Below are 19,663 nucleotides of genomic sequence, written 5' to 3' on the forward strand. Positions count from 1 at the left end.
AAACTAAAAAGGATGTCGGCACTATTTTTATAATAATGAAAAAAAAAAAAGTGAGCGATGATATCAGAAACAGTGTAAAATTGATATCTAACATGCTTAGGTGGCATATTATGACTGGTCTCATTATGGATAAGGTGATCTAGTCATTTTCCTAATCTTAACCCGAGAGGTTAGTCAACTTCCTCATTTTGACTCAAGGCATCAAAATCATATTACTCACATAAACATTCGTATTAATTGTTTCGGGTTTTTGTAAAACCAACCTAATGAAGCAATATTTCAATTGGAATGATGTTGGGCTCCTTGTTGGCCCATTTATACTTTTGTATTTACAACTTTTTATATATGGCCCAATGATAGGTCTTATTAGATTTCGAATACATCCCCTTGAGGGTCTTAAATCGATCTTTGGTGATGAGGTTATTATTTGTTAAACAAGTAACATTTTTATAAAATATGTTGAAAACTTTCCACTAACTTTTATAAATCGAGTTGTAACAAAGAATATATCAACCATTAATCGACTTTTGAATCAATTGAAAATATAGGAATTTTTTAGCATTACTTTAATATTATGTTTTTGTATGTTTATGCAACAAGTTTTCTTTTCATTAAATCAAAAACATAAAGAAACAAGATTCATATTTCAGGAAATTCCATTTCTTGGTTTGTTTAAATAAAGAAATTGCATAACCTGTATACCAACCGCTTACATTTTTTTTTTAAAACAACAAACCTCAAAAATTAACTATAAATCTACCCACTCATTTCCCTTCAAAAACTTTCAAATCCTTCACTCTTCATCTTCTTCAGAGTCATCTGTTCCAATGTCCTAATAAAACAACAAAACCAAATTATATTATATTAAATAATATCAGCCCAAAAAAAAAAAAAAAAAAAGTTACTTGTTATAATTGTTTTTACCTCTTCATCATCCTCATCACCAAAGTCCTCCTCATCAGCATCCTTTAAAAAAAAATCAAAAACAAAATCAATACATTATATGTAAAAGGTGGAGATTTTAAAAAAGAAAAAAAGAAAAAAACTTACATTGTTGAAATACGTAAGAGGGTTAACCCATAAATCTTCTTTAATCATTTCCGCAACCTACAAATACAAACACATTAAGAAGAGGCTTATTATTATTATTTTTCTTTTTTATAATTAATTAATATGAACATACTCCATCTTGAATTTCATCCATGTCATCTTCACGTTGGGTCCCACTAAACCAGCTAAAGAAGCTGCTGCATCAAATCAATCAAGAAACAAAATACACACCTTTTAGTTTCATAAGCTATATGTATTCATATCGAGTGTTTCTATTTTTTTTTTTTTTTTTTTTGACTTAATACAAAAAGAAAGTTTTGACTTTTGATGACCTGTCATCCTCGTGGGGCCGCTTATTTCCATTCTTCTCATGTGTAACTCCATTTGGAAGTCCCTTCAAAAAAAAAATGACACAATATTAGATTGCTAGAGAAAGATATATTGATAAATAATATAAAAAGTAAATTAATAAATGTTTTACCATGCCCTCTTTCCACTTAATTGGTGTAGAAGTAATTTTTGTTGTTCCTTCATCAAGGAAGGTGATAGTTTTTGTGAGCTTTGTGTCCTCAAAGTAAGGGTTAGCACTGAAGTTCTGTAATAAGTGTAAAATCATGTACTTTTTAGGTATAAACGTAAGCTCAAATCAACAGAATTTATAATGTATTTTCCTTTTCAAAAGGAAAGAGTTACTTACGAATGTGATTGAGTAGCCTGATTTCACATCTTTGTTGTCTTCAACTTCGAGAGAGGTTAGATGCTTGAATATCTAAAGAAACGATGCGTGTTAACTCATGAATTAGCGAGAAACGTTTGTTTTTGTGAAGGGAAAACAAACCTTTTGGTCTTCTTCGTTCAGGAGATCAGAGAGAGCAGGGTGACTCAAGAACTGTGGAAGGAAGTATACATTAGATTTGAACGAAGGAGGAGAAGAATAGGATTGAAGTAAAAGCGGATTAGAAATTTAGAATTCATCACTCACAGCAGTTAGCCAAAAATCGGGAATTGATTTGATGATGTCATTCCGTTTACCATACACTGGCTTCCTAACTTCGTTGTATTTTTGTTCGACTTCCAAAACTTTATCGCTTGCTTCCTCGTTGATCTAGAGCCAAAATAATATACACGAATTATATGTATTTTGCAATGTAAGAAGATTCATCGGATATCATACCCTAAAAATATACATAAGTGCATTGCATATCTGGTTATGTCGCAACCGGATTTTCTCAATCAGGTAGCATATCCGAATAGAATACGGAAACAAAACACAAAAGAAGCATCGAATTCAAGTTTGGTGGTAAAATAGTATACCAAAGGTTCATAAAAGAGTTACGAACAACAACTGATAACCAGGCTTCCGTCATTAAACACACCAAATTGATGTGGAATAGCAAATCTACTACATACGTATTGAATTGGGCAAATCAAATCGATGTTCGTTGTTAAAGTGTACCTTTTCGAGCTCATCTTGGACCTCCTGCAACTTTTCAATGGATTTAACAAGCTCAAGGTCGATTTCCTCGGCGCCCTCCTCCGCTATTTTCTCTCCGATCTTCGGCTTCTTACCCTTGTCAGCCACCATTATAGAAAACCTAAATTGGCTTGACCTGGAGCACAGTACTTCTTGCTCTCTTCAGAGAGAGGTTGTGTATGAGGGGGATAGTTTTGGGAGTAGAGGAAGAGGGATCAATGGTTTGTGATGGTTAGGGTTTTAAGGAGTTTAAGAACAAACGAATTAGGGTTTTGTGGAGTAAAATATTACCTGCTTCGAGGGTGTAGCATCGCTGCCCAAACTCATCATCGTGACCGTTGTCTTCTTATTTGGATAAATCATTTATTTATTAACTTTATAATTTAAATTTTTATATAAGTTATAACTAAATACGGGATATCAATTATCAAATACTAATAATTTAGTTACCATAAGTTGATTTTTATGTTAAATAAATAAATTATATATTATATATATTAATTATATATTTGTAAGAAGACATTAGATATTTTCGTAATCATATTAACCTTAGAATAAAGAAAAAATGACTAACATTTTACATGTAAATTCCTTGTTTCATATGTTTTGTCACAGACAAATAAGGTAATGTTATAATTACATTTAAATATAAATGGCATACGATTATTTTATAAAAATCTAAATGGTAGTGAGTCATCAATTGTTTTTAATGGAATATCTTAAAAAGATATTTAGGATAATATATAATTAAAACCATTAGTAAACCATAAATAACTTAACTTCTATTGGTATGCAATATAAAATTATTGTAAAAAGTTCATCGAACAAACAGCTTAAGATTATTGGTATTGACTACGGCATTGAACAATTCGTTGTCTCGTTGATGGTTAATAAGGTCATAAATTGGTACAAGAAAAAAGAAAAAATAATTGATGGTTTTTAAGGTTGACTTCAAGAAGACTTGTGAATTTTTTTTAGAAACAGCCAACCACATATATTACAAGGGAAAAAAAAAACTCTAGCAAAACATTAGAGAAATACAAAAAGAGATTACAAGTTGTTAAGAAGGAATTGTAGCCAACAATTCCAATTAACAAAATAAAATTATATCTACTATTAATTCAAAGAAACAAAATTCTCTAATCGAGTAAAAAATAATATATTTCCTTATATTACCACCCTCAAAAACTACAACATTACGAAACTGAAAAGATACTAAAAAGTAGTGTTGACCACCTTATCTGTAACCCTTCTTTTAATGATACTGTTTGTGAACGCTTCCACTTAATCAGATAACTCGTTAATACAATCAAAATGATTTAGATGAATTTCTAACCATTTGAAAATTGCATTCCAAATTCCTAGAGCCACCTCACATCTAACGAACAAGTGATCAAATTGCTCTTCTTCCAAATTACAAATAGGACCATAAGATATTTGGAATATCAATATCCCGCTGATCAAGGTTTTTTCTCTTAGGCAATTTATCCAATCTAATTCTCCACACTAAAATATTCATTTTCCGAAGGACAATATCATTCCATTTAGTAATAATGGACCCACTCGACAAAATCTTTTTATCAATCCATCTTCTCGTCTCTACTACAGTATAAATACAATTACTTTCCATACTCCAAGACCAACTATCTTATTTATCTATCAAATGAACTAACGAGATAATATTCATCAACTCCTCAAGTTGAGAGGCTTCCTCACCTCCTCTAACAGGCCAACGCCAACTCCAACTCCACTCATTATTCAAGATTATATCCGGAATAAAGCAATTTTTCTCCTTCCCTAAACAAAAAGACAAGAAACCTCATACATCATGCCAGAATTGAGTATTGGCCCCATTCCGAAGACTTATGAATCTTTAAGTTGAAATTATTTGAAACAAATGACGGAGTTTATGGGTTTCGATAAAATATGGATCCTTTGGGTTATGAATTGTTTGCATTCAGACAAAGCTTCTATGATGATTAATAAAACCACAATTTTAAAGTTTCTGGTGAAAAGAGGTCTTAGACAATGTGATCTTTTGTTTTCTTTTTCATGTTTATTCTGGTTATGAATGGTTACATGTCACGGTGGTAAGGATGTGGTTCCAACGGTTGGAAATGAAGGTATTGGTTTGTCTTATTTTTTCTATGTCGGTGATGAAGATAATATTAGTAACATTCTTTGAGTATTAAGATGCTTCTTTTCTCTAGTGTCAGGGTTGATGATTAATCTTCAAAAAACTAACGTATATGGAGTGTGTATACCCTTGAACAAGGTTCGAGATACGGCGAACGTTACTTAATGTGCACCTGCTTCACTTCCTTTTAATTATATGTCACAACTAGCATTTTTGCTAGGAAATTCTACTCTCATGCAATCATTCACCTAGTGTAATAAATGATACTCTAAGTGAATACTATACTCCATTTTCATTCAAATACATCTCATATGTTCAAATAAGGGTTGAAAAACCCTAAGAATCCTGATTTAAGCCAATATTGGACTAGGATTTCCTTATTGTGCCTAATGGACAATAAACTTTCAGTTTGACTACTTGGGGCCTAGAATGATCCATCTTATTTCCAATGGGCCATGTTGGGCCATAACTAGTTTCATAAGCCCTAATGGGCCGTGAACTACATCCTTGGGCTCCATTGGGTTGTAAACCCTCATAAAGGCCCAATAGGCTGAAAAATAATTATTTGGGCCTCATAAATTCGAATTAGATCAAGAAAGGCCCAAAACTTTTCTTCTTTCCTTTGCTTTCTCCAAAATCTCGGCCCATATTAAAAAAAAAAAAGGAGAAGAAGTCAAATAACCTAATTAAGAGACACCTCACTTTTGTTTAATGGAAATCCAAGCATCTAAACACCATGTAATAACCATTTGACTTCTCTCTCTCTCTCTCTCTCTCTCTCTCTCTCTCTCTCTTTAAATTCGGCCAAAGTCCATTCTCCTTCACAAAAATCACTTTATTCCACTTCCAATTTCCTCATTAAACTCTCAAAGAAATCTCTCTCTCTTCACTTCTTCTCCAAAAAAAAATTGTGTGAAGTCTGTGTGATTCAAGAGATTCTTCTTCAAGATCACCATCTTTGGTAAGTTTTTCACTTAGATCTATGATTTCACTTCTTGATCTCTTCAAATATCTCCTCTTACACCCATATTTTTGTGGATCATGTTCTTAGAACCATCTAAGTTCAAGATCTACTCAAGAAAGCTTGCTAGGATCAAAAATCTTCTTCCACTTCTTCACCAAAACCGATCCATCACCCCAAGGTGAGTTCATACCCCCTTGTTTTGGTTTTTGCTTGTTTTTGGGGGAAGAATACAAGTTGCTTTGTGTAGATCTATGTGTATATGCCTGCCTATGTGTGTTTTCCATGAATTATTTGGTGATTATGTTAAGAACTTGAAGTTTATCACTTGGATCTTCATAAGAACCTTGAGAAAAGTACGTTTTCGTAACATCCCAAAAATACAGGCCAAAAATTTCACTTTTAAATACATCATTATAAAACCAACAGTGTAATAAAACATTTGTAATGTCATGTCATGTCAAAACCAAAGTAGAAATAATTAAACATGTTATCATAAAACAATATCAGAGTGTAATCCCAAAGATCTCATGTGCGGAAAACCATAGTGTGATGCGCTGCAATCAAGCCGGCTCCTTTCCTTTAAACACGAAGTACCTGAAACCAAAACTGAAAATCGTAAGCACGAAGCTTAGTGAGTTCCCCCATCATATCACATATCATACAATCATATCACATACATACTGCCAGACATTTATGGGGTGCCCGGACCTACCCGGTACGACCATTCTGGGGTGCTGGACCTACCCAGTACGACCATTCTGGGGTGCCGACCTACCCATGCGGCCATTCTGGGGTGTCGTACTTCCCGTGTCAAGCCATTCTGGGGCGCTGACTTACCCATGTCGAGTCATTCTGGGGTGCTGACTACCCTTCGGTCCTAACAACCGAACATCAGGGACTATTTCACCCCCTACTACTACTATCACATATAACATAACATAAACATATTATCAGACATATCTGGGGTGCTTGAGCTACCCTTCGGTCCTAACAACCGAACTCGGGGACTGATCCCCTCCTACCACCTCTATCGCATATAACATAACAAGCCAGCATGCAAACATATCATCACATACTATCAGATGTACCTGGGGTGTCTGACTACCCTTCGATCCTAACAACCGAACTCTACTACTATCACATACAACATATCATGCTAGCATATAACATATTAGGTAGTAGCAAACCTAGATGATATCACAAAGACAATCATCTATCATACATCTCCTACTGGTGGGCCGGTATTATGGCCTTAGACCCACCGATACTGGAAGGTAACTCACCTCATACTGCTGAAGTCCCGTAGACACAACCCCACACTGCTGAAGTCCCACAGACTCAACCCCAACTACTGGATGACAGATTCCCGAACTGTCAACACCAAAATAACACCCAATTAATAATTGGGTCCCAACACATAACCATAAATACATACTTGGATAATTACTACATTACCCTAAGATTGGCTTTATTCAAGCCCAAGGCCCAAACCATAGGCCCAAAGCGAACTAGGAATCAAAGCGTAGCATATGGCCCAATTTTTCAAATTGGGCCCAGGCCTATATGTGGTCTTATGGCCCAACATAACACAATCATTAAGGCCCAACTATGGTCCAACTATGGCCTAATTTTCCAAATTGGGCCCAACCCTTTACATGGGACTTACCCTAGGCCCATTAAATTATTTTAGCCCATATAATTATTCTTGGATGGCCCATTAATAATCCAATCATTAAGGCCCAACAGAAAGACCCAACAATAAACCCAAGTGAAGTTAGGGTTTCACATAAAATGCCGATTAGGGTTAAGTTTCCTACTTAACCTATTAAGGAATTATTCCTCTAAGGACTTAATCCATTAAGTCCATCATTCTTCTAAATAATTCATATGGTGTGATTGGGCTTAATCACACAATTCCATTCCCATGGCTCAAATGTGGGTCTCGATAAGTCCAAGCCCATAATCCCAAATTAGAGTTTTCACATGAAATGATGATTAAGGTTCAGTGTTTCTTTCTTAACCTATTAAGGACTTAATCCATTAAGTCCATTATGCCCTCACTAGTTTGCCAATGATTATTAATTATTATTTAAGATTTAATAATTAATTCTCGTGTGTGTCCCAAGCAATTTCCACACATTAGGGTTTTATTGGCATTATGGTGTTCCAATCCAAATAGTAGCTCATTTATCAATTTGCTGGCCTTTTATGATAATTAGGGCTTTATTGGGCCTAATAAGCCCACTAAAATCTTATTAAGCCCATATGGGTTTAATTGGATCCATTAGAGTCCATTAAGCTTCATTGGGCCCATTAGAGCTCCTTTGAGCTCATTAGGGTTTCTAGCATCCCCAATCAAGCCAACTCATAAGATAAGCACACCGCCACCCGATACGGCGGCCGGTGGCGGCAGGAGGCGGCAACCACCACCTTACGGTGGTGGTTTTAAATTTCTTTTATTATTCCAAGATGTGATTTACAATATACAATGCTAAATATCAAAATAACACACTAAACAAATACGCACACACACGCAGCCACCTTATGGTGGCCTGCGGCAGCAGATGATGGCAGCCACCACCCTATGGTGGTGGTAATGCCTTTTCCGAGGACTCCGGCCATGCACCCACGCACACATCGACTGAAACATGCAATTCTTCATTCCTTTACTCGGAGAGGGAAGCCAACCACCCTCTTTGTGGCATAAGGCAACGGTAGCAAGGTAATAGTCGCCATGGCGGCTGCCATGGTGGTTCCCACGCTTTTCTGGCCAACAGCAAGCAGGCATACATGGAAACGCACCCCAACTCGACAGGTGATAACCCACACAAACTCGACAGCCCTTTGGGGTGGCGACCACGACCGGAGCAACAGAAGCACGCCCTTGGTGGCGGATGGAGCGAAAGGGAAAAGAAAAGAACGGCGACAGCAAGACGAGTTCCGAAATAGGCAGCGGTTACAGGCCATCTCCGGCCATACACAATGTAACTGACGGCATCAGGCGGCAGAATGGTGGCCTTCATCGACGAAGTAGTAGGCGAAGATGAGAACTATCAAGCTTGGTGATGCCCTCGGCTGTTGAGAGGCTTCTATGGTGACGGCGGCGATCAGAATCGGTGGAGATAGGTGGTGCGACGCTGATAAGGGTGAAGGAGAGTGTAGAGGAAGTTGACGGTTGTACAAATGAGGCTTGGGTTAGGGTTACCAGAGGTGACGGGTTTATATACCTCGATCCCCATAACTTCTTTTCATAATTCCAAGTTTAGCCCCTCCATCCAGAAATCATTACAATGTGAATCCCATATTTACCTTTTAAACCCTTCCCTTCAATTCTCCTTCAAAAGAAATCCAAAACTTACATTTTAGCCATCCCTTCCATGATTCCTTACGAAATAACACCCCTAATCCTCTAAAATCCTTTCAAATGAAGTCCCAAAAGTTAATATTTAGTCCCCACCCTCATTAATACTTACGAATTGGGTCCGGAACTTACTCTTTTAACCCTTGACTTCTAAAATGGTGACGATTAGCTCTTCGAGACCATCCTTTTATACATAATTATTTATTTTAGGGCTACGAGTCCTTCATTTATTTATTTATTTATTTAATAAATAAACGGGTGTCACAGTTTTATCACATATAATACATTTAAACTAGTAGATCTGCGATTTTTACACTTTAAATAGCAAAAATGAGTGTTGTGTTGTAAGATCTATAAATTAAACTCATAAAACAGCCCTTGATAGGAAAGTTTTGGTCCAATCTCGGACTGTTTTGACCTACTTAAGGAAAGTATTTTTCAAAACTGTTTTACATGGATAAATTTCAGGTTTATACCTTTAAAATGACAATGCTCACGTTTTCATACGATTTTTCTACAATTTTTGGCGAATTTTACAAAACTGCCTATCAGATTTGAATAAATTTCGGACCAGCTTGTGAAGGTGAGCTATTTCTCACTTGTTAGAGGCCACTAAAAATTATGATAAAATTTGTGGACAAAGTAGACAAAATTTCCAAACTTCCAGAATTTACGGATCTAAATTTCGACTTACGATGATTTTTCTACAAATCTTTCAACAACTTGGTCAGAAAAGTCAAAAACCAGAAAAAATGTGTATTTCACAAAAACCAAACCAAATATGATGTTTTTGACAAAAATGGGTTTAAAATGTTATTTTTACCACAAACTAGTCAAAAACACAAGTTTTGAAACAACGGGGGCTAAAGTGTTATTTTTACTATAATTGGGCCTTAATTGAAAACTTGGTGGCTTATTATGCCAAGAACGTCATTTTTACAAAAAGTGGGCTTTTTATATCAACTTTGTAAATAATCAAGCTAAAATAAACAAAACAATAACAAACGAGTTAAAAACGATAATCATATCCTTATTGGGCCTGCAAATAATATACATGTTTAATGGGTCTTAGTGTCCTTTTACATGTATATTGGGCTCGGGGTAGACATTCATATCCTTATTGGGCCTGGAAATAATATACATGTTTAGTGGGCCTTAGTGTCATTTTACATGTATATTGGGCTCAGGATAGACATTCATATTCCTTTTGAGTCTGGAAATAATAGACACGTATAGTGGGCCTTAGTGGTCCACTTACATGTTTATTGGGTCTGGGAATGAGTTTTATATGCATTCTTCTTTTTATGCTATTTTAGTGAATACTTGAGCCAAAACCAATGATAAACCAACAAATGGATTTAATTTGATCATTTTCTAGGTTATTGGGCCTTAGTGGCCTATTGTTATGTGTGAGAGGTCATGTATATGTTTATTGGGCCTCATTGACCCATTAACATGTGCGACGGACCTTGGATACTATTTGTGTGCTATTTGGGCCTGTAAATACTTTACATGTGAAATGGGCCTTAGTTGTCCTTTCATATATATATTTCGAGCCCATGTTATATAATCTCATTCCAATTGGTCTTGAATGATTTACATGTTTAGCGATGCCTTAGTGGTTCACTTACATGGATCATTGGGCCTGAAAGGAGTTTATACCTTTTTCTTCGTGTAAATTCGGTTAAGGATCTAGTGAGTTTTTGTCGGTTGGCACCTATTAAGTGTACGATCGTAGCCTATAGTTATAACCAGAGTCTCTTGGAGGGAGAGCGGGGATTTATGTATAGATCTATACGGGGATGACACCCCACACCTGAGTTGTTCGCTACAGTTAGACTAACTCAGTCTAGGGTGACGAAAACCTTATAATCAAAGTCAAAACCGGCGTCCAACGACGCCAAGATAGGTAAAATTGTCATTATTTAGTATGGTTATGACGACTCACTTAGAGGAATTAACTTTATGAAGTTTACGGAAGACCATTTTTTTACAGGCAGCGTCGGGTTGTCTGGGAACATTCTCTTTACATGCTCTTACATTCTCTCTACATTCTCTTTACCTTTTTAGTCAAATAAACAATAACATACATGCATTAATACAAGATCTAATACAAAAACACTAAACAATTTTCAGAAAATATCGGATTTTCTGGTGGTTTTCAAAGTTATACAAATCATTTTCACATACATGCTTATGAACTCACCAACATTTTTATGTTGACGTTTTCAAAATAACTTGTATTCTCAGGAAACCGTTGAAGCAGGATGAACGAAACAAACTAATGGATATTGTGTTATATTTTGTTTCATCATACTCTTACTATTTTGGCATGTAATATTCAAATACAATACTCGGTGTAAACAATGAATGTTTTTATATTACATGTGTGATGATGATGATGTTATGTTTCAATTATATTCACTGTAATGATATTTCAAGATGAAGTCACACACAAGCCCCCATACGTTTCCGCCGTCTAGTTCGGGGGTGTGACATTATATTAGCCTTTTGGTTGGGCCTAATATGAGTAGGATTCAAGGTTGTAATATCATTATAGATCATTTCATGAAAAATTTTCTAAATAGAAAGTTAAAATGTTTCCCATTAGTGGTCGTCTTATGTTGATTAAAGAGATATTGTGTGGTTTTAATTTTTTTATGTCCATCTTTAAAGTGATGGAAACGATTATTCGTGTGTTGGAATCTCATCATATGCTTTTTTTGTGACATCCAGCTCCATCAGGATGAAATCCAATTTAAATGGGGGAGAGTTGTAACATCCTGTTTCGAAAATTTTATTATTTCGGGATTATGGACAATAAATGGATCAAGTAAATGCCTTGGGTTTCAAGGGAATTGGGTTTAGACCCTATCGAATGTTGATAATATTGGTTATGTGATCCAATACCTTGGTTTCTGTTGGAGTCAAAGAGTAAAACACGAAAAGTGATGTTTCAGACTTCTTACATGAAATATGGATTTTTGTTCGGTAAGTTTTTAGTCCAAGATATCTAGATAACATTGTGGGGCTCTTCAATACCTTTTTGTAGATATAAAATTTTTTGAAAACAAAGTTGGAACGAAGAGGTATGACCTTTTGAATTTAAGAAGGTTTTGGGCTTATTCAAGTACATTAGGCATACAGGATGTACGCTAGACATACTAGGCATCCCCGGTATGATGAGCGTACCTGGAACACGTTAGGCATACGCGATCAGAATCTAAACCGTATTTTTGTGGTTTGAGTCCTATTTAAGCTACTTAACTTTCCCAAACTCATTCCATTCTCAAACTCCACCTCTCCAAAACCCTTCCTTGAAACCCTAACCCTAATTTGAGCATTATGAGCAAAAGAAGGTGTTCTTGAGTGCTATGGAGTGTTCTTGGTGCATCTTGGAGAAGAAAGAGCTCATGGGATAAGTGTTGGTTGTTTTGGAGCTTGTAGATATAAACTTTGGTCACCTTGATCTTTCTTTTAGAGGTATAAATCTTGAATCTTGATCATACATTTGTTAGATCTAGCTAGTTTTGGATGTTATGAGCTTTTGGTCACTTTATTGTATAAAGTTTAGATATTGAAAGTTTGTGACCTTAATGGATAAAGTTGGAAAATTTATCCATCTAAACATCATTTTGATTCGGATCTAAAGTTTGGGAACTTGGACTTAATGGATTAAGTAAGAAGGATACACTTTTGGTGTAACAACCCAATTTTCACGTCCAAAAATTTCATTTTTAAAACCAATACTTTGGAAAGCATTTGTAAATAAAACATTGTCTGATCAAACATTCCACAATCATATATCATGTTTGAAAATCCAAAATACGAAATCAACTAAATATCAGAGTACAAATCCAAGAACAATCTTGTAAGGCGGGAAATAGTGTATGTGTATGATGTATCGCTACCGCACCAGCTCCTTCCCCTTTGATGAAGAGGTACCTGAAACCAATCTGAAAACTGTAAGCACAAAGCTTAGTGAGTTCCCCCAACATACCATATACTGCACAATCATATATCCTACAGTACAATCATATAACATACCATACTTGTCAGGCATTTCTGGGGTGCCCGACCTACCCGGTACGACCATTTTAGGGTGCCGACCTACCCGTGCGGCCATTCTGGGGTGCCGATCACCCTTCGGTCCTAACAACCGAACCTCGGGGACTGTTTCACCCCTACCACTACTACTATCACATATCATAACATAACATACTATCAGACATATCTGGGGTGTCTGACTACCCTTCGGTCCTAAAAACCGAACTTTACTACTATAACACATCAAGCTAGCATATAACATATCAGGTAGTAGCAAAACTAGATGATATCACAAAGACAATCATCTAACACACAACTCCTACTGGTGGGCCGACATTGTGGTCGTAGACCCACCGCTACTGGAAGGTAACATACCTCGAAGTAGTTGTTGATCTGCGCGGGAACTGTCTGTCTGTCTGTCTGCTGCTGCTCTGGAAATCCTCCGGTTGTAATTCCCACGAAACACTCAATCAAACACTACTAACTATCCTTAGGGTAAAATGACCATTTTACCCCCAACTGTAACGACCCAAAAATCACGACTAAAAATTTCTTTTAAAGCATTACTAAAACCATATTTATAAAACTGTATCATAAGTCATAACATAATTTTCGAGTATTAATTCAAAACATAATCTCATTATCAGAGTAAAACATTCCCAGGCTAACTGACTATGGTGTGTGCACTACAACCTCTCTGAGCTCCTTTTTTGAAAACTGATTACCTGAAACCAAAACTGAAAACTGTAAGCACGAAGCGTAGTGAGCTCCCCCAAACTACCACATACCATACAATAACATATAAAAGCACATACTGGGCCTTGCCCACTGCATCGAATCGAGGTCCAGACTAACTGGGGCCTAGCCCCTGCATCGGAACGAAGTCTGGAAACTGACTGGGACCTTGTCCCCTGCATTGGACCGAAGTCCGGACTGTCTAGGGCCTTGCCCCCTGCATCGAACCGAAGTCCGGAAACTGACTGGAACCTTGTCCCCTGCATCGGACCGAAGTCTGGACTAACTGGGGCCTTGTCCCCTGCATCGGACCAAAGTTCAGAAACTAACTGGGACCTTGTCCCCTGCATCGGACCGAAGTCTGGACTAACAGGGGCCTTGCCCCCTGCATCGTACTGAAGTCCGGAAACTGACTAAACAAAGCATAACATAAACATATCAACTAGCATGAACACACATATACTGCATACTGCATCGGGCCGTAGTCCGGAACACATAACACATAAATCCTGTCTGAGCCACGAAGGCATCAAACATTCTAACTATTGCATCAGACCGAATTCTGGAAACTACTGCTAGCTAAACGGGCCGACATTTTAGCCTTAGACCCGTTCCTACTGGAAGAAAACTCACCTGGTATTGCTGAACTTGCTGATAACCCTCTGGCTACTAACTGACAATCTTCTGAGCCGCTGCTCCTCTAGCTCTCTGAGCAACCAATATCAAAATGAAACTTAGTCTGACAGTCCTTCAATAGTTAACTAAGTCAACTCTGGTCAAAGTCAAAGTCCTGGTCACAGTCAACCTTCCAGGTTGACCCTACTCACCGAGTCAACCTACTAACTCGCCGAGTTCATAAGCTCTGAAATCCCTTTCATTCGCGACTCGACTTGCCAAGTCAGACCATGACTCGCCGAGTCTACTGATTTCCGAGTCCTGACCTGTCCACTCATTGGGTCCCCACTCAACTCACTGATCCGAGTCTTAACTCGAAGGGTTTAGGGTTTCACGACTTGACTCGCCGAGTCCAAGAACAGACTCGCCGAGTTGTTCTTCCAACTCATCGAGTTGCTGCCTAACTTCATCCAACTCGCCGAGTACACCCGTGTGACTCGCCGAGTCTCTTCAGTTCTTAATCCATACAGTGGCTTTTCGAGCCATGTAGGGTCTCAAATCCATAGATCCATTCCTCTAGAGCCTAACCCCCATGTAAAGTGGCAAACTTTACGTGTAACCAAGGAGTTATAGGGTTAGAACACTCTAGGGCTAGGGTTTGTAACAAAGGGGCTTGCCCAACAACTTATTGGCCTAAACTTTATGACTTTCTGGGTTATGACCAACCTAGATTTGAGGTAGCAACCTCAGATCTACTCCAAACTCGAAATAGATCTCGTCCATACTCAAAGTGCCCAAAACTCAAACATAAGATAGATCTAAATGCACATAAGCCCAAACAACAGATTATTACCTCAAATGAAAGCTCCAACTGAAGTAAATCCCGGATCTACACCACTCCTTTGCAGCAAATCCCTTGATCTTCAAACCCCTCTCCAAGATTCTCTCCTCCAAGGCTCTATTCTCTCGAATAATGAAGGATCACTCCATTCTAGGGTTTCTGGAACTAAAAAGGGGAGCAAAGAGGCTGAGGGTGGGTTATAATGTGCTTTATATAGGGAACAGCCTCTGGGATTAGGGTTTTTCTCGCCCAGACCAGACTCGCCGAGTCCACTCGCTGACTCGCCGAGTCGGTCACTTACTCAATGAACCGGATCCCGCTCTGACTCGTCGAGTTCCTCCCTGGACTCGATGAGTTGACTCTTGATTTAGAGCTTTCTTGGTCCTAATTCTGGGTGTTATAACTCTCCCCCACTTAAACTAGACTTCGTCCTCGAAGTCCACCATGACCAACTATTTCACAATCCACTTACTGCTTACCATTAGCTATGCATTGGACACTTTTTGCTACTTAGTATTGAGTACCCATCAATCAACTAGTCGAATTCTACCATAGTCTGCTTTCCATTACTGCCACTGACTGAAAATTTCTGTTGTCCCTTATCCGCCTTCCGGATGAACCGAGACCACCCTGGTCCCTACTGATGTCTCTATAGCTGGGTTACCGGACTCCTACCGGTTACTACACCCCATCGCAACCTCCTATTCGCTTTCAGCGACTTCTGAAGATACCTCGACTATCTATAATTGTTCTACCCACTCTGCCACTCATACTGAATCGATGTTGTTGGAACCAGCCTGCTTATCTCTCATCTGACTACTCAACTTCCAATAACTCTAGCCTTCCATCCATAAAGAAAGGCTACCTGCCTAATTATCCTTGCAGATCACTTATACTTGGCAGAAGAGTCAACTGATCCTGCTGAGAGGGACTTGCCATTTCAAATCGACCAACTATACCGTTAGCACTTGCATTCCAACACAAATACTAATATTGGCTATCATACTGAAACTATCTGAAAAACTGAACTGCCTGCAATACTGAACTGCCTGAAACACTGAACTACCTGAAACACTGAACTGGCTGAAGCACTGAACTGGCTAAAACACTGAACTGGCTGAAACACTGAACTGACTGAAACACTGAACTGACTAAAACACTGAACTTGCTATATGGCTGCTTCCCAAAACATCTCAAGACCTTCCTGGTCTCCAATCATTCATCGGTTATCTACAACACTGAGTTCCAACTCAACTGTGGAGCCCAAGGACTCCTTACTTAGTCGTTCCTACAATTTCTGAATGAAATCTTTCTCTGGAACTAGTTTCCACTAGTCATCCTGACACTGTGACTCTAACAATCTCCCGATCCAACCGATCGGGTCCATACGTCGAATCCTGACATCATCAAATCCAAGACTAAAAATGGTGGCTCCCAGACTAACGGTAGCCCTTAACATACACGAACCCAAATGGTCCACTGCTTCCCTGATCTCATAAATGTGGTGACGATCTACTGACAATCGCCGACTTAACCATAACTGAACCATTTAAGAAATCCAAAAATCTAACCCGTGGATTCCCATATCCTCACTGCTACACCCAAACTGGTGGGTACTACTGCTTCCCCCCTCCCCCCGTCCAATAACACACTCATGCTACCTACCAACCTGATAAAGGCCACGGCTACACCCGTAGACTTACAACTCTCTAATACTATCTGGCTGCTAGTGAATGCTACGGCTACCCCCGCAGACTTACAACACTCTACTACGATCTGACTGCTAGTGAATGCTACGGTTACCCTCGCAGACTTACAACACTCTACTACTATCTGACTGCTAGTGAATGTTGCGGCTACCTCCGCAGACTTACAACACTCTACTACTATTTGACTGCTAGTGAATGCTACGGCTACCCCTGCAAACTTACAACACTCTACTAGTATCTGACTGCTAGTGAATGCTACGGCTACCTCTGCAGACTTACAACACTCTACTACTATCCCGAGGACATCCTGACTATCCCTAATCCTGCTAGTGATTCCTCATCCTGATTTTTCAAAACCAGCCCTCAGTCATAGAATGCTGCATCAACCTCGACATCTTATATCCTTATTACACTTAGCGGTCCATCGAGGAATTCTTCGGCTTGGTTCCCAAACCATCCGTCTACTAATTCGGATACATGAAACTGGGAAGTTTCCAAAACCCCCAACTCCTGAATCCACACAACCCTGCATGCCGTCTCTGCCACTGACTACTAACACGAAAGCATCTCTTGCTAACCGTTCTCAAGATCCTCATTCTGACTCACTAGAGTCCTACAGGTGGTCCTACAACCCTGAATTCCCATCCAGTTACTAACCATCTCGATCACATGAACTCATTTCTAGGAAGTTCCTCAAACTCCCAACTCTGAACTCCTCAATCTATCAATCGCTGCACTACTATCTTTTCTTCTCAGAGGTCGTGCACTCATTCTGGAACTGCGTGCTCTTACCCTTGTATACTCGGAGGGTTCTCCCCCACTTGGATCCGGCTAACTCCTTACTGCTCACTGGTCGAAAGGATTCCCCAACCTTCCTTCCATTAAAAGGGCGATCTGCTGTCCGCCAACGTTTACCTCTGTCGGTGCTCCAACTAGCTTTTACCAGATCCGAACCATTCTTGCGATCCAACTGAGCACCCTTCAATCCTTAACTATATTTGCTTTAGGGACTGCATCCTGAGGACCTGTGTTTGGGGTGCACATCCCCAACCCACTTCCTTACTCTAAATTGTCACTACTAAGGATTTAACTAATCAACCCCAAATGATACCTTTCGAAAGTAGTGAGGCATTACTGATTCTTACACATACATGCTACAGTCACCGCATCTGAAGTAACCTGATCTAGAGGGGACGACCTCCAATTTACCATTCTAATTCCAATGTATGCAGATGGCATAAAACTCAGTCACAAGCAGGTAATATAATACCCCAACACTTATGCTTATTGATAACAATGCAACAACATAACAATAATATCATGAATAATAATTGACAGGAAGGTAAAAGATACGTACCCCCATCATTCAGTGCTGCTTGAATCCTTGTTGAAATCAACCGAAAAACTCGACTCCGAGCCGTGGTCGCCCTTGCCCGACCCTGATGTCTGCTGGTGGTTCTCGAAGTCCCAGGGGCAGGAGCTGGCACCTGCCCTACTGTATACAAACTCGGAAAGTGGGCCTTCTTGTGGCCCTTCTAACTACAACAGAAACATATCAGATCAAGCCCTTGAGCGATGGTAACAATACAATCTCTGCTAAAATGGCCAATCCGGCCGCACTTGAAACATCCAGCATCACCACCACTTCTACGCCTGCACGCACCCTCGTGTGTCCTACCACACTTCCCACATCGACTGCGGCTCTGATAGTCCCTCAATCTCGAATCCGACCCTTTAGGCCTCTTGCTCGAACTTGCGGCTACCTGAGTCTCATCCGTTTTCCTCTTCCTTTCTGACTCCCTGCCCGAATCTCGCTCATGCGTTACCTCGTCAACCCCATCCGTCGACTGAACAACTGCTGTCTGGTCCTGGAGCTTCGCGGTCAACCTACCAGTGACCCATCCAACGATGTTGGGCAGCTCCTCGCGAATGGCTCACGCAACCTCCTTGACTATCCAATCATGCAGAGGTCTCTCTTGGAGACAGGGTGCCCCGCTCACTCCCGTCCCCTGATGGCAAGAGATAAAAATGGGATCTCCCTCCCTGATGGATCCCTGAACTCCATAAGAATCGGGATCTAGACGAGCCCCAAACTGCCCTGAAACTATGCCGGCCCTAAAGGCCTCAAGACGACTGTCCAAAAGCTCCATAATGGTCTCCCTAACTGAACCAAATATCACGGGAGTCTGATCAATGATGTTGTGCATAATCTCTTCAGAAATAACATCTCTTATCTGATCATCAAACTGTCCAGTTCTAGAGCCTGAGCCAGATCCTTCCCCTGCACCTGAACTGCCAACTGATATCTCATTCAACGTCACCATGCTGGAAACACATCACAAATTTGATCAATATACATACCTCTATTGAGGGATCTTTCACACACTTTACTAGTTCCTTGGTTTTGTCTTGGCCCCTTTTGAATCGAGTACGGATCTTGTGCTTTCAATAGTACGGGCCCATACTACCTTCCACATCTATCCGTACTTTCCTCAAGAGTTACCTCAACTCCACCATGTCCCTTTTCTCTACTGCTAATCTTTGCTACTCTCATCCTAGGCTTGCCCTAGGGAACCTTTGACTCCACCCAAACCAGTCCTCAGCTACTGATGGCCTCCTTGCAACGCCTATTAGCCACCACCTGAATACCATCACATGCAATGAGGCTCGGATAATCCTTCAAGTACAAGACTCATCCTTACAATGGTTAGACTCAAACGAGAGCTGCAC

General features: G+C 39.3%; 1 protein-coding gene across 2 annotated transcripts; it reads right to left on the bottom strand.

Annotated features, from left to right (window-relative positions):
- Nucleotides 1-625: 625 nt before the first annotated feature.
- LOC144998163 (NAP1-related protein 1-like) lies at nt 626-2,822 on the bottom strand. Of its 2 annotated transcripts, none has more exons than XM_078957986.1 (10): nt 2,507-2,822; nt 2,033-2,155; nt 1,889-1,939; nt 1,748-1,819; nt 1,532-1,645; nt 1,383-1,444; nt 1,184-1,244; nt 1,051-1,107; nt 925-966; nt 626-832 (listed from the first exon to the last, which is right to left on the bottom strand). In XM_078957986.1, the coding sequence occupies exons 1-10, from the start codon at nt 2,633-2,635 to the stop codon at nt 794-796; spliced, it is 750 nt and encodes a 249-aa protein (XP_078814112.1). In that variant the 5' UTR covers nt 2,636-2,822; the 3' UTR covers nt 626-793. The 2 variants fall into 2 exon arrangements, with proteins under 2 accessions (XP_078814112.1, XP_078814111.1); XM_078957985.1 differs by having other exon boundaries at nt 1,184-1,247; nt 2,507-2,821.
- Between the last annotated feature and the right edge of the window lie 16,841 nt (nt 2,823-19,663).

Source organism: Lactuca saligna, chromosome 5 (assembly GCF_052625555.1).
Source record: "Lactuca saligna cultivar CGN05327 chromosome 5, ASM5262555v1, whole genome shotgun sequence".
In the NCBI taxonomy this organism is placed as follows: Eukaryota; Viridiplantae; Streptophyta; class Magnoliopsida; order Asterales; family Asteraceae; genus Lactuca; species Lactuca saligna.